Source organism: Sus scrofa, chromosome 7 (assembly GCF_000003025.6).
Source record: "Sus scrofa isolate TJ Tabasco breed Duroc chromosome 7, Sscrofa11.1, whole genome shotgun sequence".
Classification (NCBI taxonomy): domain Eukaryota; kingdom Metazoa; phylum Chordata; class Mammalia; order Artiodactyla; family Suidae; genus Sus; species Sus scrofa.
This window is the reverse complement of record NC_010449.5, coordinates 46,759,512-46,783,344: the sequence shown is the minus strand read 5'-3', so window position 1 is coordinate 46,783,344 and position 23,833 is coordinate 46,759,512. Positions and strand designations below refer to the sequence as shown.

The following is a 23,833-nucleotide window of genomic DNA, read 5'->3' as shown; positions in this document are numbered from 1 at the left end:
TATTATATATTTCCCCAATTTCATTCTCTGTCCCACCCATACCAAGAATTTATAGTTTGTTTTTCATAGTTTGTTTGTATCTTCTTGCCAGGATTCCGGCAAATTCCTGCAACTTGCAGTCACATTCCTTTCTTGTTAGTCCATTCACCTGCTTCAAGTTTCAAGATGGTCACCTGAGAGCTCATTGCATGTTCTGGTCCTGGTTTCCACAGCCCTTTATACTTCCCAGATAGATCCAATTTGTTGTTTAATTTTTGGCCACAGTGAACAATGACATCCTCACCAGGACATCAGAGATTTTTGAGTGACTGGTATGTGCCAGACACAATAATGGGCCCAGGGGTACAGGGACCACTAAGCCAGGTTAACTTCCATGGAAGGCTAATGACCTGCTGGGGCCTGTGGAACAAGATCAGTGCCCAAACAGAGAATCAATGCCACAGAGAAAAATGCTACAGGTGCTGAAAGAAGGTGTATGTAATTCAGCATAACGAGGGCACAGGGAGCTAGGCAGAGGATTTGGCAAAGGGCTTGCTCTGGACAGGTACCTTGTGCAATGTGAGAGGGTTAGGTCAGATGAAGATAAGAGTTTGGGCCCCTGAATTTGAGGTCTATTCCATGGCTACTTTTGGCAAGGAGATCTGAAGGCCTCTGGCCTGAAAGGTGGTTCAGATGCAGGTTGTCCTAAGAGGATTTGGTTATTTTAAAGACAGTGGGAAGCTTATTGGGCTGGAAAGCATCATGATCAGATCTAAGGCCTGGAGAGTCTCTTGTCCTCACTAAGTCATCCCTCCCTGGATTGGTTTCACGTATGCTTCTCCTTTCTTTCAGCTGCATATATGTCTTTATAAATCTCCATTTCACTTGTTTCTGGCTGCTTGTCTAACTTGTTATTTCGATACCACTTCTTTATCCAGCCCCCCAGGGAGCCAGCCCAGAATTGCAGGCACCTAACTTACTAGAAACCATCATCAATAAAAGCTTCTTTATTCCAGAGAGTTCCCTGGGGGCACATCGGGTTAAGAATCCGATATTGTCAGCTCAGGTCTCTGCTGTGGCATGGGTTCGATCCTTGGCCTGGGAATTTCTGAGTGCTGCAGTACTGCCAAAAAAAGTTTCTTTATTCTGCTCGAGTGATGTAATACACCAATTTTGCTTTCCCTTCCTAGTCCCATAAATTATGTTTGCATTTTAAAAGTCCAAATGTAATTGCTTTAGTGTTTGCAAATGTCTGGGTTTGGGTTAGACTTATCTTCACTAAAAATGTTCATTGCGTGGTTTGTCACTTGGACACTTTTCATTAATACTGATTGTAATATTTGAGAGCTTTGAATCCTTAAGAAATTTTTTTTTCTGATTGAAAATCAGGAAGAAAATCAATTCTTTTTTCTCCTAAATAGGACCCGCTTAGCAGGGAGATGCAAGGCAGGCATGCCGCTCCCATCACCTGCCAGTTTCTCTGAGCAGGGCACAGAGTTCCAATAAGCACCGCAGCAGACAAACACCCAGAATCATTTTGTTTCTGAGCACAAGCGGTTTTCAGATTAAACCCATGACTAAAGCTACATGGGGCCATTAAGTCACACAATTCCAAGGTTTAAGTACTCTTTTTGTAGAGAAAACCTAAAACTGTACCTAGGCTAAACATAATTACAAGCCCACCTAAAGCCTGGTGAATCAACATCAAAGTGGCCACATCGTGTGTGTACGATAGGTCACTTTGCTGTACAGCAGAAATTGGCACATTATAAATCAACTACACTTTAATAAAAATAATAAATTAAAAAAAGTGGCCACATCTCTGATGAGTTAATTCCTGGACCAAGATTAAGTTTTTAAATTTATTTATTTATTTATTTAGTCTTCCGTCTTTTTAGGGCCGCAGCATATGAAGGTTCCCAGGCCAGGGGTCTAATCAGAGCTGTAGCCACCGGCCTACACCAGAGCCACAGCAACACCAGATCTGAGCTGCATCTGCAACCTACACCACAGCTCACGGCAACACCGGATCCTTAACCCACTGAGCAAGGCCAGGGATAGAGTCCATAACCCTACGGTCCCTAGTCGGATTCGTTTCCGCTGCGCCACGACGGGAACTCCTTTTAAATTTATTTTTAATTTTTAATTTTTGTTTTTTTGCCACACCCACAGCATATGGAAGTTTCCAGGCTAGGGATCAAACCCACACCTCAGCAGCGACCTGAGCCACTGCAGAGACAATGCCGGATCCTTAACCTACTGCGCCACATTGGGAACTCCTGGATTATGATTTTAAGCAGTGCATTTTCCTTTGCCTCTGTCTTACAAGCAGAGGAGAATCTTTGGGCTCATTCTGTGAATTCATGTAGATAAATGTAATCAGATGTGTCTTGGCATGAGGGAGCTAACGGGTAAACTAGATTCTGGAGTTCTGGTCAATTATTACCTGACTGCATGATCAGGTCATGTTGTTGTTGGTCTGAAGGGAACACTCATGACTTTGTCCTTTTTGTCCAGCCCTCTTTTTTTTTTTTTGGCCACCCCCATGGCTTGTGGAAGTTCCCGGGCCAGGGATCAAACCTGTGCCACAACAGTAACAACACCAGGTCCTTAATGCACTGAGCCACCAGGGAACTCCATGTCCAGCTTTCTCCTCCATCTCAAGGTCATTTGAACTCTATGGGACAGCTCCATCTATATAGACTCCATTGGGCATTGGGTCGCACTGGGACCAGAATTCTTCCTCTACCCTATGCTTCCGGGAGATGGGGATGGGAGCATTACTGCATCTGTAGTAGCAAAGACTCTCCTCAGAAGGTCCCTTGCTGAGCTGGGTAGAGTTGGAAAGGAAAGGGAGAAAAGAAGGGGATCTGACAGAGTTTGGAATCTGAGGCAGGAACCTGAGGTAGGAAATTGCAGGTTAGCCAAAAGAGTCTTTTTTTTTTTTTTTTTTGTCTTTTGTTGTTGTTGTTACTATTTCTTGGGCCGCTCCCGCGGCATATGGAGGTTCCCAGGCTAGGGGCTGAATCGGAGCTGTAGCCACCGGCCTACGCCAGAGCCACAGCAACTCGGGATCCGAGCCGCGTCTGCAACCTACACCACAGCTCACGGCAACGCCGGATCGTTAACCCACTGAGCAAGGGCAGGGACCGAACCCGCAACCTCATGGTTCCTAGTCGGATTCGTTAACCACTGCGCCACGACGGGAACTCCCAAAAGAGTCATTTTTAAGTTAACTCAAAAGCATTTTGTTGAATTGTATTTCTCCCTTGGATAACACTTGGAGCTGGGTTTCCAGCTGGCTCAAAAGAGCTAAATTCTTGAAATGTTGAAGGTAAGTCAAAATGCTGGTCGAATTTTTTTTTTTTCTGTGTTGCATAGGTAAATCTAAGTTTTTCCCTCTCTCTGATTTGTTTTAATGTGTATCTCTTTGCTAGCCCTGTTTTATTGGGAAGCATTTATTTATAAGGAATTAATAAACTATTCTTATTAAAGAAAAACTGGCAGGAGTTCCCATTGCGGCTCAGTTAAGAACCTGACTAGCATCCATGAGGATGCGGTTCCATCCCTGGCCTTGCTCAGTGGGTTAAGGATCCAGGGTTGCCGAAAGCTGTGTGTAGGTCAAAGATGAGGCTCAGATCCTGAGTTGCTGTGGCTCTGGTGTAGGCTGGTGGCTACAGCTCCCATTCGACCCCTAGCCTGGAGCCTCCATACACCTCCTGTGTGGTACTAAAAAAAAAGACAAAAAAGAAAAAGAGGAGTTCCCGTCGTGGCGCAGTGGTTAACGAATCCGACTAGGAACCATGAGCTTGCGGGTTCGGTCCCTGCCCTTGTTCAGTGGGTTAACGATCTGGCGTTGCCGTGAGCTGTGGTGTAGGTTGCAGTCACGGCTCGGATCCCGCGTTGCTGTGGCTCTGGCGTAGGCCGGTGGCTACAGCTCCGATTCAACCCCTAGCCTGGGAACCTCCATATGCCGCGGCAGCGGCCCAAGAAATAGCAACAACAACAACAACAACAATAACAACAGCAACAACAACAACAAAAAAAAAAAAAGAAAAAGAATTAAGAAAACCTTGCAGATAATTGCTTTACATCAGAGTGGACTATATTCCAAGGGAAAATCAATTTTAACATAATAACATGATAATGTAAATACTTTTGATACCTCATTTCAGAATTTTCATTTTAATTCATTAGTTTTATGTAATAGTGTGTATTTAATTCTTAAGATACCTTATTAAAACTACAAGTAGGGAGTTCCTGTCGTGGCTCAGTGGTTAACGAATCTGACTAGGAACCATGAGGTTTCAGGTTCTATCCCTGGCCTTGCTCAGCAGGTTAATGGTCTGGCATTGCCGTGACCTGTGGTGTAGGCCGAAGATGCGACTGGGATCCCGAGTTGCTGTGGCTGTGGGGTAGGCCAGCAGCTACAGCTCTGATTAGACCCCTAGCCTGGGAACCTCCATATGCCGTGGGTGCTGCCCCAGAAAAGAGAAAAGGAAAAAAAAAAAAAATTTGAAAGCAGTGTCTCGGAGTTCCCGTCGTGACGCAGTGTTTAACGAATCCGACTAGGAACCATGAGGTTTCAGGTTCGGTCCCTGCCCTTGCTCAGTGGGTTAACGATCCGGCGTTGCCCTGAGCTGTGGTGTAGGATGCAGACGCGGCTCGGATCCCGTGTTGCTGTGGCTCTGGCGTAGGCCAGTGGCTGCAGTTCCGATTCGACCCCTAGCCTGGTAACCTCCATATGCCATGGGAGCGGCCAAAGAAATAGCAAAAAGACAAAAAAAAAATAAAATAAAATAAAAAATAAAAAATAAAACTACAAGTAGTTCAATAAATTAGAACAAGGGAAAGATGAAGGGTATTCTGATTGCACAGAGTTTCCAAGATTTTGAGTGAGTTAGAGGATAAAGTCCCTTAGGGAAAAAAAAAACTTACAAACAGAAGTCACAAATATTCATTAAACACCCAATGGTATTGTCCATGAGATTATAAAATATAAATTCGTTATATTTACATGTTGGAAACCTTAAGAATATTCCCTTTAAACTATAAACTTCTTAACCAAGAGGAAAAACAAAGAGTTACTCATGAAAAGTTAGAAATTAAAATAAACAATCTGAAAAGAAGAAAATATTTTTGTGGGGATTTGCTAAAGAAACTTAAGAAATAATTATTCTTTCTTTTTAAATTTTACTGTCTAGTGCCTTCAATTTAGGAGATCCCTATCATTCATCTGATACCTGTGCTTCTTTGCATTACTGGAATCTGGATTTTCTCTTAATTTCAAGGTCAAAAAATGTCAAAAATCTCACTAAGCATCCAGGTCAAAAGACTGGTCATAAATAAATAGCCAGGCGAATATCTTGATTTGAATACGTTTATTCCCAGTAATTTTCTCGAGGTTGTACGTCATCAAAATTATTATTGCATAATTAACAGAACTGGAAAACTTGGCTACCAGTGAAGGGAATGTGGAAAATAAAAGTTTAAAAGACCGTGCGTGAGCTTAAAACTGAACTGCAACAATATAAAAATCATAAAAAGCACAGACGGAGTTTGCCAACTACAGTGGATTCAAGCTAGAAATTACAGCAAAAGGCAACAGGAAAATCTATTTTTATACAGGGAAACTAAGCAATATATTTCTAAATAATCCATCAAGAGGAAGCCTCAAAGGGAGATCAAACTATACTGAGAGGGAGAAAGAAAAAAAAAAGATAATGGAGGTCAGTTCTTCCTCTAGGGGCCAGAGTCCTTGCTTTATTTGTTTTTGTTTTGTTTTTTGGCCATGCCCACAGCATGTGCAGGTTCTCCTGCCAGAAATCGAACCCAAGCCACAGCAGTGACAATGACAGATTCTTAACCATCCACCTCACCCTTGTCTCTGCTGCCCTGACAACCGTGCTTTATTTTTGAATTGACTGTAATGGAATATAATGGGATATAATTGAATTGAAATCCACTCGTAGACTTCTGCAGTCCAAATGACTAAAGGTCCACATTTTAATGTTTTAACTTACATTTTTATTATTTCTGAAGGTAAAATATTATGCTTTCAGGAGTTCCAGTTGTGGCACAGCGGAAGTGAACCCAACTAGTATCCATGAGGACCTGGGTTCAATCCCTGGCCTCGCTCAGTTTGTTAAGGATCCGGTGTTGCCGTGAGCTGTGGTGTAGGTCACAGATGAGGCTCAGAGCCCATGTTACTGTGCCTGTGGTATAGGTCAGCAGTTGTAGCTCTGATTGGATCCCTAGCCTGGGAACTTCCATATGCTGCAGGTGTAGCCCTAAAAAACATATATAAGTATGTGTGTGTGTGTTTATTCCATATGCTGCAGGTGCAGCCCTAAAAAGCAAACATATATATATGTGTGTTTGTGTGTGTGTGTGTATACCCATATATAAGCTTTCTGTGGCATGTCTGTGGCAGAAGACAAAAGAGCATTATTAAAGCTTTAGGTCAGAAGGAAGAGAAGAGGCGGAGGGTGGAGAAAGCTGGAGATGGGACTGCCCCAGGGGCTGCCTGACGTCTTCTCACCCCAGGCATTGAGCCTTATCCAGCTCAGAATTTCCAGAGAAGTGGGGGAGAGAGGGAAGGGACTGGAAAAAGCAGACAGTTTATTCAGTATCTTGGCCTGGCCAGACCTCTCTCCTAGAAATGCGACTGTGCTGCCTGGTGGACCAGAGACACTCCTTCAGACGCCAACCCCCTTTCTCCTTTCTCTTCTGGAGAAGTGTCCCCTTCCCACACCACAGGGCAGCATGGAAGGGCCAGTGTTGTCACCACTCTGAGAAAGGAGGTTGGGAACAAGAGTTGCACCAATCAAGCTTTTCTTTTATAGGGGCAGAGACCCTGTCTTGCTTGTGGATTAACAAGGTTTAAAGCATGACATGACCTCTCTGAGGTCATTTTTCTCCTGAACCATGATGGCTGGTGCGTGTGGCCCCAGATCTGGTAGAGTACCAGCCAGCACTGATATGGAACTTGCTATGTGCCAGGCACAAGTATTTTGGTCTTTTTTTTTTTTTTCTTTTCCACTATAAATTATTATAAGATATTGAATATAGTTCTTTGGGCTATACAGTAGTTGGTTGTTGGTTATCTATTTTATACCTAGTAGTGTATGTATGTTAATCCCAAACTCTTAATTTATCCCTGCCCCCCTTCCTTTTGGTAACCATAAGTTTGTTTCTTATGTCTGTGAATCTATTTCTGTTTTGTAAATTCATTTGTGTCATATTTTCAGTTCCATATATAAGTGATATCACATGATATTTGTCTTTCTCTTTCACTTAGTATGATAATCTCTAGGTCCATCCATGTTGCTGCAAATGGCATCACTTCATTCTTTTTTATGGCTGAGTAATATTCCATTGTGTATGTATATATATCACACCTTCTTTATCCATTCATCTGTCAGTGGACATATAGGTTGCTTCCATGTCTTGGTGACTGTGTAGCCAAAGAAGCACTGTGTTTTGAATGTTTTGTGTGCATTAGCTTGTTCAGTTTTCACAACGTCCCTGTGAGGGAGGGGCTTCTGTGGCCACCATCTCAAAGAGGAGATAGAAGTGCTAAGAGACAAGGAACTGCTTCAGGTCCACACCCAGGCCAAGAGTTGGCAAACTCTCTGCGAAGGCTCAGACAGTAAATACTTTAAGCTTTGTAGGCCATATAGTCTTTGTTGCAACCACTGAACTCTGTCATGGTGTGTGAAATTATCCACAGGCAACATTAAATGAATGAACATAGCTGGGTTCCAATAAAACTTTATTTATAAAAACAGGGAGTAGGCTGGATTTGGCCCATGGCCTTAGTTCACCAGTGCCAGCTCTTCACTATTAACAAGTACTACCACTCATGTACCTAAAACCTCTCTTTTTTTTTTTCTTTCTTTTTTTATAAGGCTGCATATGGAAGTTCCAGAGCTGTAGCTGCTGGCCTACACCACGGCCACAGCAACACAGGATCCTTAACCCCCTGAGCAAGGCCAGGAGTCAAACCTGCATCCTCACAGATCCTAGTTAGGTTCGTTACCACTAAGCCACAACAGGAACTCCAAATTCCTCATTTCTATTTCACAGACCCACCTCAGTTCCCATGAAATTCAATTCAAAGGACAAGTATCATTAATTATAAAAATGTACAGTTTACATCTGCTCATCACAGTACTTTTGTGAAGCACGAAACTATGTTCCCATTTTAGAGAAGAGCAAAATGAGGCTTCAGAAACAGAGGACTGCCCAGTGTCTCAGGTTACAAAGTTCTTCTGTGTGGTCTATACTTGAAACCTAACTGGAGAGACACCCACCTCCCTGAGCTTCCCTTCCATCCCAATGATGTCTGCCTTTTTCCTTCTCAAACATTTGTCTTTCCTTTCTCCTATCTTAGTCTGTTTTCTTGTTACAGAAACAAAGGAGAGGCGCCCTGAGCTCTCCTCCTGGAGCTGCTGGAATCTTCTACCCTAACCTTCCAGAATCTTCTTGATGAAAAATATTCTAATACCCTGCCAGGTCTCTGAAAGCTGGGGAGCTGGGCACAGTCTAAGTTTGATCATGGAGAGCCCTTAAGGCTTCCCACTCTAAGACTGTCAAATGTGGCATCCGGGTGAGCCACAACATCAGGGACTAACATTTATTCAGAACTCCCTCCATGCTAGGTGCCCTGCTGAGTATTTCTTACACCTTACATATGATCATATTTAATTCTCAGACTCACTCCAAGTAGTCAGGTCTAATTATCCCCATTACACAGATGAAGAAATGGAGACACCAAAAGCCAAACGACTTATACTATAAGGATTGAGGGTCCTGTGTCCTTAAAGGAGGGTTGAGTTTAGTTAACTATTCACCGGCAGGGAACAGTGCCAGACCTGGGCGAGAACATGGAAGTTTCCAGGCAAAGCAAACTCCTCCTCACCCCTCCGCCCTGTGGGACTCGCAGGAACATGAGAGTAGAGCAAAGGAAAGAGAGTCTTCACCGGGGAGGAAAGACGCGCCTCTCTACTCTCCCTCTGCCTATCTCGGTTCACTTTGCAGAAACCCTCCGCTTTCCTACGGAGGTAACCACAGCCTGACCGGCATTATCTCCCTGCTCCGCCCCAGTGCCCTCCACAGTCATTGCGAAAGAGGACAAGGTTACTTCACCCTCCAACATTCTTAGTGAGAAAGGGTCCTCACTCTTATCCCTAAATTATCGGGTAGCACTCAGAGGGGCTGTCTGCATCCCAGCACTTTCTGGTCCAGCGAGCAGATGTGGGTGCACCCAGCAGTCACGTGGCCTCCGGCCGCGTCTCGCGCTTTCCCTGTAATGAAATCCAGTTCGGTCTTTGCCAAAAGGCCCCACTCTCAGCTCTGGAGAGCCCAAACCACCTTTCCGCACAGTGGTGTTTTCCTGCTGAAACTGTTAAAATATTCTTTGTGTTTTGATCAGAATGTGAAAAAGACGGACTGGTTCCAGGAATGGCCAGATGCCTATGAGAAGCACATCTACAGCTCGGAGGACCGGAGCGCACAGCGGCACCTGAGCAGCTGGGCCATGCGCAACACCAACAACCACAACTCCCGCATCCTCAAGAAGTCCTGTCTGGGCGTGGTGGTGTGCGGCCGCGATTGCTTGGCCCCTGAGGGCCGCAAGGTCTACCTGAGGCCCGCCATCTGCGACAAAGCCCGGCAGAAGCAGCAGAGTGAGTGGGTCTCCGGCCGCTACGGGTCATGACATCCCCGCATATCCCAAGGGCTCAGCTTCCGCTGGTGGGTGGTGGAGACCAAAGCCTTTCCTGTAGATCATTTTAAGGAGAATCAACCAACCCCCCTTGGCTCTGAGTATCTGCCCCAAAGATCTTCCACGCCCAGGGCACCCACTCATAACACTGCTCCCTTGGGTTTAGGTGCCTGACTCCAGGCCGCTGTTAAAAGGAGGACACATCACCTAGGGGTTTAATTCACCAGTGCACCTCTTAAAGCTTAGGAAAAAGTTGTGTTATCAGGCTTGCCACCTGATATCTTTGTGGGGGAATGGCCCCCCCCCCACCTCCCAAATGATCTCACTGAGTGCTTTGATCTGGAGTGGAAACTGAGACAGAACCTGAGGTTAGATCCAGTTCCATGTCATTTAGGTTCATGCCTTAATCACATGCTGAGATAATTGTTCATCTTTTTTTTTTATCATATTCATCGGATTGTGAAAGAGGTGCATTCAGCATTCCCTGAGCCTTGCCCACTTCAGACCTCAAGTTACTTCATGTTCTTTCTTTGTAATTTGTTTTCAAAACTTGCTTGCTCTCAGGGCAGGATCTGGTATCAGTCATTTATACTTTAGTGAGAATTTGGTAGCTGCCCATCTCTCTCCGTCATGTGGTTTTGTTCCTTGATCCTTTGTTCTAATGGTGACGTGAAAGAATTTTTCCTCTTTGCTGCAAAGAATTTCAAGTATCAGTAAATAAGGAGGGAGGGATTTTTTTTTTTCCTCTTTTGAGCTCTCCCCTGACCTGTAAAATACCCCACTCTGTAGGCAACTGCTTACTCTACCCTGTTGAGAGAGTGACTTGGGACTTGGGCTGCTTTGGAGGCTAGGCTCAGGGATCGCCGTGCCCAGTGGATGACAGCCTGTAAAACTGGATCCTGGTGCATTCTCTGCCATCCTGGAATCAAGTTGGAAACCAGCAGGGCCGTGCAACTCAGGGCTCCTCTGGCCTGGCTCAGTTCAGCATAGTCACCTTCCTTTGCTCTTTTGCAGGGAAACGCTGTCCCAACTGTGATGGCCCCTTGAAGCTCATTCCCTGCCGTGGCCACGGGGGCTTTCCCGTCACTAACTTCTGGAGGCACGACGGCCGCTTCATATTCTTCCAGGTTGAATCTGAGTTAAAGATTCCTTTTCTCTTGAATTCTGAACTGTGCACAGAGCATGAGGAGGCTCGTCTCCTCCAGGAGGTGCACAGGTGGAGGGGAGTCTGCCCCCTCCCTGAGGCCCTTTCTGGGGGACCTCACACCTTGAGAGAGGAGCCAGGGGCTGGAGCCCAGGACTGGGGGCAGCTGCCCCGGACTCAGGCTCCGAGGGGGAGGCCGTGGCCAGTAATCTGATCAGGTTCAGGCTATCGCCGGGCCTCGGCATGCCTAGGCCTTCCACAGACCCAGCTCTGACTTTTCACCGGCTCTGTAAACATGGACACGTTGCCTAACTCCCCTAAGCCCCAGTTTTCTGTAAAATGTGGTGCTAAGAAGGCCTCGTCGGGGAGGTGGTGGAAACAGTGGCCTCCAACAGGAGGACTACCTGGGTTTGAATCTGTGCCTTTTAAAGAAAACACCCTGATATGCAGGGTCTGTTAATTTCCAGCAGGTAACTATTCCCCTCACGGCTGATCACCAGCCGTTTTCAACCACCAGCTCACAAAGTTCCTAAATGGCCAACAACTGGCTCTCGGCCCGGCCACCTCTGGCACACTTTGAGTCCCAGCTTATCAGAGAGGTGACCCAAGGGGTGTAACCCTTCCAGGCCTCCATGTCCTACTCCGTAAACTGGGGATGATGACACTGGTAGGGACCTCACAACATTGGGCTGAAGATTCTATGAGAAAGAATGTAATCAGTGCTACTTGCAGGAGATCCCTGGTGGTCTAGTGGTTGGGATTCGGTGCTTTTACCACTGTGGCCCGGGTTCAATCCCTGGTCTGGGAACTGAGATCCCACATCCAAAAAAAAAAAAAAAATCAGCCTTACTTATTATCACTATGAATGTGACTTTGCTAGGTAGATGAGAGGTACCATCATAAGCAGAGGCAGCTGGGCAGGCAGGGAAGTGCATGGTAGCTTGGGAGGATCTTAAAAGACTTTTCCAGTCTTGGAGTTCCCATCGTGGCTCAGTGGTTAACGAATCCGACTAGGAACCATGAGGTTGCAGGTTCAATCCCTGGCCTTGCTCAGTGGGTTAAGGATCTGGCGTTGCCGTGAGCTGTGGTGTAGGTTGCAGATGCGGCTCGGATCCTGCATGGCTGTGGATCTGGCATAGGCTGGCAGCTACACTCCGATTAGACCCCTGGCCTGGAAACCTCCCATATGCCGCAGAAGCGGCCCAAGAAATGGCAAAAAGACCAAAAAAAACAAAAACAAAAACAAAAACAAAAACAAAAAACAAAAAACTTCTCCAGTCTTGTCACAAGAGCCAATTGCAGCAGCACCCACTCCCATGGCAGGGTGGAGGGTAAACCTTCACACACTGTGAGGTGTATCTAGTTATGTGTCTCACTGCTTCATCTTCTTTAAGTCAAAGGGAGAACATGACCATCCAAAACCAGAAACCAAACTGGAAGCCGAGGCAAGAAGAGCAGTGAAGAAAACACACTTGGCGGCTTCCTCCTCAAAGCTGAAGCAGGGCCCAGAAATCAAGGTAACCTTGCCCCATGCCTCTTTAAAACGTTCGGTGACTTGCCACCCCTGTGGTGGCAGCAGTAGATTTCCCTGTCCCTTCCCTACAGATGAAAGCCCCAAATCATGTACCTTCCTGGGGAAGAAGGAGGGATAAATTAGGAGTTTGAGATAAAGATATACACACTCATATAGATAAAACAGAGAGCCAACAAGACCTACTATGTAGCACAGGGAACTCAATACTCTGTAATAACTTATAAAGGAAAAGAATCTGAAAAAGAATATGTGTATTATATATATATATATATATGTATATATATATAATATATATATATATATGAATCACTGTGCTATACACCTGAAACTAACACAACATTGTAAACCAATAAAAATAAATTTAAAAATTAAAAAACTTTTTAAATCATATACTTTCAGGCTCACCTTTGAGCAAGCATCTGCCATAGATACTAAATCTGTGGTTTTCTTCTAATTTCTCCCATCTTTGTAGCCTGCCCTCAACCATGAAGTTCATATCCTTTCAGAGTCATCTTTCCCACTTCAATGAAAAAGAGACTCGTATTAGTACTTAACCTATACGTGACATTCTGTATTTCTTTTTTCTTTTTCTTATTCTTTTTTTTTTTTTTTTTTTTGCTTTTTTTTAGGGCTGCACCTTCGGCATATGGACGTTCCCAGGCTAGGGGTCAAATCAGAGCTACGACTGCTGGCCTATACCACAGCCATAGCAACACGGATCCGAGCCGCATCTAAGACCTTACACCACGATTCATAAACACCAGATCCCTAAACCCTGGAGCAAGGCCAGGGATCAAACCCACATCCTCATGAATACTGATCAGGTTCTTTTCCACAACGGGAACTCCAGCACTCTGTATTTCTGATAGAACCAACATGAAATGATTTCCACAAAATACTAGCCTCACACTTTTTAATTCTTCACTAAAGCAGGTGCTTTTTGTAGCATACTCCACCAAGGTGAAATAGCCAGGCAGTTTCTGAAAACAGTAGTTATGGGGGGTGTGGCCATGGAGGCTCTTCCTGCAGTCAGACCGGGCTGTGAAGTCCATGGCTTTAGAGGTATCAGACTCTAGATTTGTGGGTTGATCTGCTCACCAGTGATAGTAATTCCTATACTTCTACTGTTCAGTGCTCCACATTTCTTTTCAGGAGTACAGAAATGGAGCTGGTTCATTCCTGGAGGCTCTATAGTACTTTAAGGAAAAAAAATTGTCATTTGAGTCTGTTGTAGGGAAATATGAACCCTTGAGTCCCAACGACTGGTCCCTCCTATCGCATCTCCCATCCCTGGGAGAAGCTGAAGGGCATTTCCTCCCACTGACCCTAGAGGGCCACAGTCTCTCCAGCCACATCGTCTTATGAATTGATAGTTCGACATAAATAACAGAATAACTTAATTCTCACCAGATTCTTTCCCTGTGAATAACTGGAGGACAATCTACTTCCTCCATTTGTAAATGAAATTTATCAGAGTTCCCACTGTGGCGCAACCGAATCACTGGTGTCTCTGCGGTGCTGGGATGCAGGTTCAGTCCTTGACCCAGCACAGTGGGTTAAGGATCTGATGTTGCCATAGCATAGGTTGCTACCTGTGGCTCAGATCTGATCGCTAGCCCAGGAACTCCATATGCCTCCAGGCATCCAAAAAAGAAAAAAATTATCACTTCATAATCCAGAGGTCTTCTTTTTTTTTTTTTTTTTTTCTTTTTTCCTTTTCTAGGACTGCTCCTGTGGCGTATGGAGGTTCCCAGGCTAGGGGTTGAATTGAAGCTGTAGCCGCTGGCCTATGCCAGAATCACAACAACGTAGGATCCAAGCCGCATCTGCGACCTACACCACAGCTCACGGCAACACTGGATCCTTAACCCACTGAGCAAGGCCAGGGATTGAACCCGCAACCTCATGGTTCCTGAACCACAACGGGAACTCCAATCCAGAGGTCTTCTGATTCAACAAGATGATTCAGAGCCTCTTGAGAAAAAAAGCCCTGATCTCCTAGAATCCACCCAGTGCTAAAAGATAGAAAAGTCCAAGAGGGAAATGATCAGAGGTTCTCTGAGAGCTGTCCTGAGTATAAAATTAATCTTCGAAGCTGTGGTTTGATTTTTCTTAAATAGCCCCTTATAGTTTTCTGACAGGAGCAGTTAGATGATCAGATTTGCGTTTGCGGTGAAACATTTTCAACACACTCCTGTCTGAGTAAAGGGCAAATCAGCCCTTCCTGGTTGGTAAGATTGCACATCGAAATGGCAGCAGCCTTTATGTCGTCCAAGTTTTGTGTGCTTGGGCAAAACCCTGTATGTGTTTCTGCTTTAAGTATGTCAGGAATGAGGACAATCCACAGAGCACTTATTCGTGCCAGGTCACTCGTGGCTGCCTGGGGTAGTGGTGTCCCTTTCACTTATTAATGTGGGCTTGTCTCTTTCCTTTCCAGCCTCTTCCAGGTGAAACACCAAGTTGGGAAAGTTTAACTCGGTCTTTCCAGGAAGGCATTCAATTGCCGAGTAGTTACAGTGGACATTTAATAGGGAACACTCCCCAGCAGAAGGCACTGAATGATTGCTCATCCTTCTCCGAGAGTTATGGTTTGGGGGGCACCACCGACCCGGCAGACCCCACTCCTCCCCTGGGTGCCCCTCAGCTCTACGAGAAATGCAGTTTGTCCGATGGTCAGATCTCCAGCAACCGAGACCTGCTTCAGCTTCCTGTCTCTGGGGTCTTTGGTTACAGTGATCCGCAAACATGGAATGATAACATGGCTTTGGAGAGAAATCCTCTGAATGACAACAGCTGCCCCAATTATCCTTTTGCTCTGACCAGCTGGCCCTATGACTTCTCCCCTCCCCAGAACGCTTCAGAACCCTTTCCCCAGCAGATCCCAATGGAACCACCAGCTGCCAAAACAAGCTGTCCCCCATTATGGCCAAATCAAGGGGGCGATCTTTATGAAGAGAAGGTGCCTGTGGATTTTAACGGCTACTACCCTTCCACCACGTGCCGTTCACCTCAGGAAGAGCCCTTTCTCCTCACCTATACCTCTCAGCCTTGTCACCAGTACTCTCTGCCTGGCAAGAGCAGCAAATGGAATTTGGATGAAGAAATGAGGTACCTGGGCTTGGATCACTGCAACAATGAAATGCTTCTAAACCTCTGTTCTCTGAGATGATCTCAAATGGAATCCTTGTGCACTGCTGGAGGGAATGTCATTTGGTGCTGCCATTATGGAAAACAGTATGGAGGCGCCTCAATAATTAACAGTAGAACTACCATATGATCCAGCCTTTCCATTTCGAGGTATATATCCGCAGGAAACGAGATCACTATCCTGAGGAAATAGCTGTACCACCGTGTTCACTGCAGCGTTATTTACGGTAGCCAAGGCAAGGAAACAACCTAAGACCAATGAATGGATACAATGGGATGTATATATATACACACACACACAATGAAATACTATTGATACTATTGAAAACTTTTGATAAATTTTAAGATGAGTAAGTTTTGAGACATAATGTACAACCTGGAGACTCTAGTTAATTACTGTGCTGTACTGTGTATGTGAAAGTTGTGAAGAGAATAGATCTTAAAAGTTCTTATCACAAGGGGAAAAAAACTGCAGCTGTGTGGTGATGGGTGTTAACCAAACTTAACCATGGCAAACATCTTGCAGTATATACATATATTGGGGCATCATGCTGCATTCCTTAAACTTACACAGTGTTACACGTCCATTATATCTCAGCAAAACTGGAGGGGGAGAGAGAAATTGACCAAAATCTCTTATAGCCACTTTTCAAGTGGCTATATTAAAGGAGATAGTTTTTCTTTCTTTCTTTTTTCTTTTTAGGGCTGCACCTGCAGCATATGGAGGTTCCCAGGCTAGGGGTCCAATCAGAGCTACAGCTGCCGGCCTACGCCACAGCCACAGCAATGCCAGACCTGAGTCACATCTGTGACCTACACTCCAGCTCACGGCAACGCCGGATCCTTAACCCGCTGAGCAAGGCCAGAGATCGAACCTATGTCCTCATGGTTCCTGGTCAGATTCGTTAACCACTGAGCCACGACATGAACTTATGTTTTTCAAAACATAACCAGAGATAAATTAGAATCATGATGATGAGTAGAAGGCAAGACTTCTTTTTTTCACAGAAGTGATCTGTTGGCTTGTCTTCCTCCATCCTAGTACTCTAGGAGTACTAGAATAGTCCTCAGGAGTACTGGAGTGGTCCTCAGGATACGAAAATACTAGAGTAATCCTCAATGAGGATTGAAAACTTGTCCAACTTGTGGCAGGAAATGTCCTCTGCTCCCTCTCTCTCTCTCTTTTTCCCCCCACAATATTTGGAACTCTCAACATCACAGCTGCATGATCTGCTGCATTTTCAATATCTTTTGAATCACGGCAAACAGCACACATGTGAAAGCCCAGCTGCCCAGGATCTCATCTATGCCTCCTTGGAAACAGAATGAAGGAGGAGAGGAAGGCGAAGATACTACCACTGAAGTAGGTAGTACTTTGGTAGGAAACATGTGGGGTGAGTTTATAAAACATGTGTCCTCTAGTTGATTTCTAAAACTCATCAAGATAAAGGATATGACCCAATCCCAATGCCTAAGGACAAAGAGCAGCAAAATTAAATGGCTGCATGAAGAGACATTCCCTGTCACCAAATGGTCTCTCCTTCCCTTCTTCCTCCTCATTGTCTTCTCTGTCCATAAGGGCTCAGATTTTTGTCCCATTTACCTTTATTCTTACAGTGCCTGACTCAGCACCAGGTTCAAAACATGTGGTTGAGAAATGTTTGCTTAGAAAAGTCCTTGTGTAGCTCACATGGCCGTGGTCAGGCAACTGTGTTTGAATGCCAGGTCCTCTTTTTTTTTTTTTTTTTTTTTTTTTTTTTTGCTGAAGTACTTTGCAGTAAAGGTGAGCCTAGACATAAATATGGAAAGAACCATGCAAGAAGCAAATATTTTCAAAATAAATGATCTTTTCTAATTGAATGGTAACAAAGGTATATGATATAAAATTTGGCTCCTAGTCTCTTGTCTTAAGGCACCTTTGACTAGTTTCTCGTCTAGTTTCCAAAGATTAGAGATTGTCTCTGCATAGTGTATTCCCACCCCCACCCCCACACCCATCCACAGGCATATGTTCTAAAAGCCCCAGTGGATGCCTAAAACCTTGGCTAGTACCAACCCAATATACATACATGCCTATGGTAAAGTTTAATTTATAGATTAGGCTTAGTAAGAGAATATCTGAATTGCCAGCATCACCATTTTTGTGCTTTGGGGTCATTATTAAGTAAGATAAAAATTACTTGAACACAAGGACTGTGGTACTGCAGCAGTGGATCTGATAACCAAGATAGCGGCTAAGGGACTAACAGGCAGGGATCCTTTATAGTGTGGCGGCCCTAGACAGAGGGATGATTCCCGTCCTGAGTGGGAGGAACCCAGTGGAGCCAGAGTTCCTCATGCTACTCAGCGAGATGCATGATTTAAAACTTATGGGTTGTTTATTTCTGGAACTTTCCATTTAGTGTTTCAGACTGCTGTTGACCATGGGTAATTGAAACCACAGAAAGCAAAGCCTTTGGTGAGGGGGTGGGGAACAGCTATATATATAAATGGTATCATCCTAGATTCATTTCTAACATGACTTTTGTCATTTTAGGACGCAATTTTGACATCAGATCCCTATAAGGGTAAAGGATCACTGCCTCTTTTTAATGGCCCCAAATACCTTATATGACTGTATTATAATTAATTTAAACAGTCCCCTATAATGAACATTTATATTGGTTTGAATCTTCTGAACTCTTTTATCTACGTGCATAAAATATATGTATTCAGATTAGAGTTTAAAGTAAATATAAGCACTAGGCCATGAAATATAACTTACTGACACTTCAGAAGTTGCCTTGCTTGAAGCCCCCAGTCCCACCCACTCCTGATCACAGGCCCCTTCCTGCATTCTGAAGGTGATTACTAGGCTGGCTTTCTATAGTTTTACTACCTTTATATGTGTTACTCAACAATAGTTTGATTTTGCCTTTTTGGGAAGAAGCCAATGAATAAAATTACATGGTGTCCTATTTTAAAAGTATTGAACTATAATGTACATGCAGAAGAGTACACAGCTATAGCCTCAGCTCGATAAATTGTCACAAGAACACTCTAGTCGTCCCCCTCCCCACGTGCCTATGCTCTCATATCTGCTTTTTCTGTTTAACATTGTGTCCTGAAGAATCATCATGGTGTTGTGTGTAGCTGTACTTTGCTCTTTTCATTGCTGCATTAAATTTATTTATTGTCACCTAAAATGCCTCTCCTCCATGCTCTAAGACAGGAGTCTCTGCTTGCTAAAAATTTTGGCTGGGAGTTCCTGTCATGGCACAGCAGAAATGAATCCAACTAGGAACCATGAGGTTGCAAATTTGATCCCTGGCCTCTCTCAGTGGGCTGAGGATCTGGCATTGCCCTGAGCTGTGGTGTAGGTCACAGGTATGGCTCAGATCCCGGGTTGCTGTGGCTGTGGTGTAGGCTAGCAGCTGTAGCTCCGATTAGCCTGGGAACCTGCACATGCCGTGAGTGTGGCCCTAAAAATAAATAAATAAATAAATATTTTGGCTTAAAAGTCTAAAAAAGAAGTGTCTGATGAAATTCACCTCCACTAGAAGAGCTCCAGGAGTTCGCATCTCCTGCATGGTCCTTGAGTTTAAACGACCAGTTAGAGACCTAGAACCCTTGTAGCCAAGGGTTGGGGCAAAGTCGAAAGGTCACTTTTGCAAATATCTGAACAGGCAGCTTATCCAACATGTGTTTATATCTTTGCAGAGAAGAGAAATTCTTTCCTTCAGTGCACAATCAGCATAGTAATTTCAAGGGCTTTGAATTCAAGTCATTTCAAGGATGCCTTACTGTTCCCTGAGGACAAGGACTAGGTCTTCAGTTGAAAAATATTAAAAGCTTACTATCTACACCCAGATCGTGTGACCTCCAAGTAACTCACAAAGCCAAGTGAAGGACCCTGAAAATGCTAGTCTCTACTAGTCCAATGCAGTGGCCAAAATAACCTAACATTTGCCCCCACTACCATACATGGAATTTCGAATCGATGGAATTGATGGAATACCAGTTCACATGACAGAATCCAAAGTATTTTTTAGATTAGGGACTGTCTGGCAGGCATAGCATCACCAAGGAGCTTTAAATTAGGCTCTTCAAAATATTCCAAAGGCCGCAAAAGGAAAGAACGGGCTTAGGGTGGAGCAGGCTATGAGATGAGGCCAAGGGCATTGGCTCCTGGGTCTGGGGCGGGGGGGGGGTCCTCTCTGTACAGAGAGCAGTCAAGAAACAGCCACTACCTGGGCGGGAACTTTAGTTTCTATTTAGTTCAAGGCTTTCTGTGTATTTCAGACATTTCACACCCACTAAACTGGGCACACTGCACTCCCAAACATTTTCTCTAGTAAACGACAATTTTTTTTTTTTGCTTTTGTTTTTAGGGTCATACCTATGGCATGTGGAAGTTCCCAGGGAGGAGTCCAATCAGAGCCTTAGCCGCCAGCCTTTGCCATAGCCAAAGCAACTTGGGATCTAAGCTTCATCTGCGACCTACACCACACAGCTCATGGCAACGCTGGATCCTTCACCCACTGAGCGAGGCCAGGGATCGAACCTGCATCCTCATGTATACTAGTCGGGGTTTGTTTCTGCTAAGCCACAACAGGAACTCCCGAAAACAACAATCTTGATATTTATCAAAGCAAGAACATGTACCTAAAAAAGCAAGAAAGGTCCTATGGCACCCCCCAAACCTTTTACAAATAGCCATTTCTGCTCTGCCGTTTCCACTCCCAGGTCCTTTCTCCACATTCCACTTTTTAACTTTTCTAGCCGTTCCTTCTCAAACTTACATCTATACTACTAGGTCACGTGCTTACACATCTGATTTTCTTTTTTCTTTTTTTGAGTTAGAACACATTTTTTATTTGGAGAGATATTAGGTTGATAGCAGCCTTTTTTTTTTTTTTTTTTTTTTTTTTTTTGGCCAAGCCCACAGCATGCAGAAATTCCAGGCCAGGGATCGGGATCAAAACTACACCACAGCAGTGACAACACCAGATCCTTAACTGCTAGGACACCAGGTAACTCTTGCTTTTCAATTTAGACATCCATTGTTTTCTGACCACAGTCTAAGATTAAAGACACCTCTACTCACTGCCCTCCCCAGATTTCCCAATACATTTGTAAAAATCAGCTTTATTGAAGTATAGCTCACATATACTAAAAGTCACTCATTTGATGTGTACAGGTCTACGAGTTTTGGCCAGTCATGGAACCCCACCAAAATCAAGATAGAAAACATTGCCATCACCCCAAAAAGTCCTGCCATACCCGCGCCCTGCTCACTGCCCTCTCTCAGCTCCAGCCCTGGCCACTTCGCTGTCATATAGTTGCTTTTTTTTTTTTTTCCTTTGGCTGTGCACGAGGCATGGGGAAATTCCCGGACCAGGGATTGAACCCGTGCCACAGCAGTGACAAGAGCCACAGCAGTGACAATGCCAAATCCTTCACCTGCTGAGCCACCAGGGTACTTCTCCTGCTGAGCAACCAAGGTACTTCTCCTGTCATATAGTTTTGCCTTTCTAAAAGGTCCTATAAATGGAACCGAAGTCTTTTGTATCTGGTTTCTTTCACGTAGCCCTATCAGTAGGGGTCAAATTTAAACTGGACATCAGGGCGGGTTGGAAGGTGGACACTGACTATCTTGGTGACCACCTGGGTTCCTCTGAGGTCACAGCATGAGTGAAAGGGAGAGACCCTTCGAGAATGGAGTGAGGGAGGGCTGGAGGAGTTGGAGCAGGGGATAAATAATTGCATATGGTGATTGAGGAAAAGAGGATGGAATGGACCAGAACCAACTCTCAAATGTTCATTCTGTTGTTCAAAATAGAACCATTGGAGTTCCTGTCGTGGCGCAGTGGTTAACGAATCCGACTAGGAACCATGAGGTTGCGGGTTCGGTCCCTGCCCTTGCTCAGTGGGTTAACGATCCGGCGTTGCCGTGAGCTGTGGTGTAGGTTGCAGACACACGGCTCGGATCCCGAGTTGCTGTGGCTCTGGCGTAGGCCGGTGGCTACAGCTCCGATAAGACCCCTAGCCTGGGAACCTCCATATGCCGCGGAAGCTGCCCAAGAGATAGCAACAACAACAACAACAACAAAAGACAAAAGACAAAAAAAAAGAAAAAATAAATAAAATAAAATAAAAAAAATAAAAAAAATAAAAAATAAAAAACAAAATAGAACCATTGTCCACTTTCTGACCAGAATCCCTCCTTCAAAATAAGAGCATGGTCTCATGAGAAGAGGAGGCTTCTGGCCTGGGGTGACGTCAGTGGTTTATCCTCTCATCCTGCAAACATCTGGAAGCCACCTCCTGGGTAGTTGTTTTTGTTTTCGTTTTTTTTTTTTTTTTTTTCTTGAACAGGAGGGAAGAAATTTATCTGACTCATTTCTTTTCCTAGCTTCCTTTGCCTTGCTCAGAAAAAAAATTATTTTGGAAACCTCAGTATCCTCTGTGAAGCCTTGAGATTGTTTAACCATCAGAGAAAACTCGTGTTTCTTTTGGTGTAAAATAAAATACACCAGTTGGACAGTAACCTGGAGACATAGTGTTCTTCAGGCTGACGCAGACTGAGATGTAAAGCCTAGGAGTTCTCATTCCTTCAGCTCCTTGACTTGAGGCCAGCAGTTTTCTTGTGAGCACAGTAGACCAGAGCACTGTCTTCTTTTCTCTAAGAGAGGAAGGATCTTGTGTCTGGCTTCTTTTTTTTAATTTAATTTTATTTATTTCCCAGCACTGCACCCTCAGCCTATGGAAGTTTCCAGGCTAGGGGTCAAATCGGAGCTGTAGCTGCCGGCCACAGCCACAGCCACAGCAATGCAAGATCCTAGCCACATCTGGGACCTATACCACAGGTCATGGCAATGCCAGATCCTTAACCTGCTGAGCAAGGCCAGGGATTGAGCCCACATCCTCATGGATGCTAGTCAGATTCTTTACCACTGAGCCATGACGGGAACTCCTAGTTTCTTATCAGATAGAGCTCTTCCTGTGTCCTCAGCTGACTTTCCAAGCACTAGCCTTTTCCCACCTCTTGAGAACCATTGGGTTTTTCTCGGGTTCTAAGGCAGAGGAAGCACATCCTTTGAGGACCTGAAGTCCATGGGCTGTTGAGACCCCAGCCTGAAATGCTGAAAGCTGTTCATGAAAGCTGAGAGACAAGGTTAAATACTCTGAGATTTTTTTTAAAATACTTTTTATTTTTTATACGGTTTTTAAAGCGTTCGGCTCCCTTTACAGTTATTACAAAATATTGGACACATGTCCTGTGTTGTACAATACATCCTTGTAGCCTGTCTTAACACCCAGAACTTTGTAACTTCCACTCCTTCACCCCTGTATTGCCCTTCCTTCCCCCCCACCACTGGTAACCTCTAGCTTGTCCTATGTATCTGTGGGTCTGCTTCTTTTTTTGTTATATTTACTGGTCTGTTATATTTTTTAGATTCCGTATATGAGTGTTATCATACGGTATTTGTCTTTCTCTGTCTGACATATTTCACCTAACATTATGTGCCCTCCAAGTCCATCCATGTTGCCACAAATGGCAAAATTTCATTTTTTTTTCATTTTAGTCCCACATCTGTGGCATGTGGTAGTTCTCAGGCTAAGGGTTGAATAGCAGCCAGCTGCAGGCCTACACCACAGCCATAGCAACAACACTGGATCTGAGCTGCCCCTGTGACCCATGCCACAGCTTGTGGCGATGCTAGATCCTTAACCCATTGAGTGGGGCCAGGGATCAAACCCGCATCCTCATGGATACTATGTCGGCTTCTTAACCCACTGAGCTGCAATGGGAACTCCCAAAATTTCATTTTTTTATGGCTGAGAAGTATTGCACCCCCCCACACACACACCACACCACATCTTCTTTATCCATCTGTTGATGGAAACACTCTGAGGCTTTTTACTGAAAGTGTAGAATGTGCCAGACATTGTGCCACATACTTTCCATACATGATCTTATTTAATCCTTAAAACAGGGATGTAGTGAGTGTGGGGTTGTCCACATCTCCACAAACAAGGAAACCAGCTCTGAGATGTCAAGTAACTTAGACAGATGCCCAGGAGACAGTGCACAGTAAGGGTCAGAGAAGAGATGAGCCTTCACGGCGATGGGGAAGTGGGGAGATGTTGGTCAAAGGGTACAAACTTGCAGTTAAAGGAAGAATAAGTTGTGGAGGCATAATTCACAGCAGACAGGGTGGACTTTAGGGCAAACTGCTGATGTGATCAACTGTCCCTGACAGCCAAGCAGGCATACCTGGGTTACACCTGCCACACTGTCACATAGTATTATGGGGAC

The 23,833-nt window shown here is 44.6% G+C and overlaps 1 protein-coding gene across 3 annotated transcripts in view; it reads left to right on the top strand.

Annotated features, from left to right (window-relative positions):
• GCM1 (glial cells missing homolog 1) overlaps positions 1-15,847 on the top strand; it is a 30,820-nt gene extending 14,973 nt beyond the window's left edge. For 2 of the 3 annotated variants that reach the window (XM_021098830.1, XM_021098829.1), the window contains exons 3-6: positions 9,416-9,668; positions 10,721-10,833; positions 12,245-12,367; positions 14,822-15,841. In XM_021098830.1, the coding sequence (XP_020954489.1) occupies positions 9,416-9,668; positions 10,721-10,833; positions 12,245-12,367; positions 14,822-15,553 (1,221 nt within the window). In that variant the 3' untranslated portion in view covers positions 15,554-15,841. Of the gene's footprint in view, positions 1-9,080; positions 9,669-10,720; positions 10,834-12,244; positions 12,368-14,821 lie in introns of those variants that run through there. The other variant, XM_001927486.7, reaches the window with a different exon arrangement.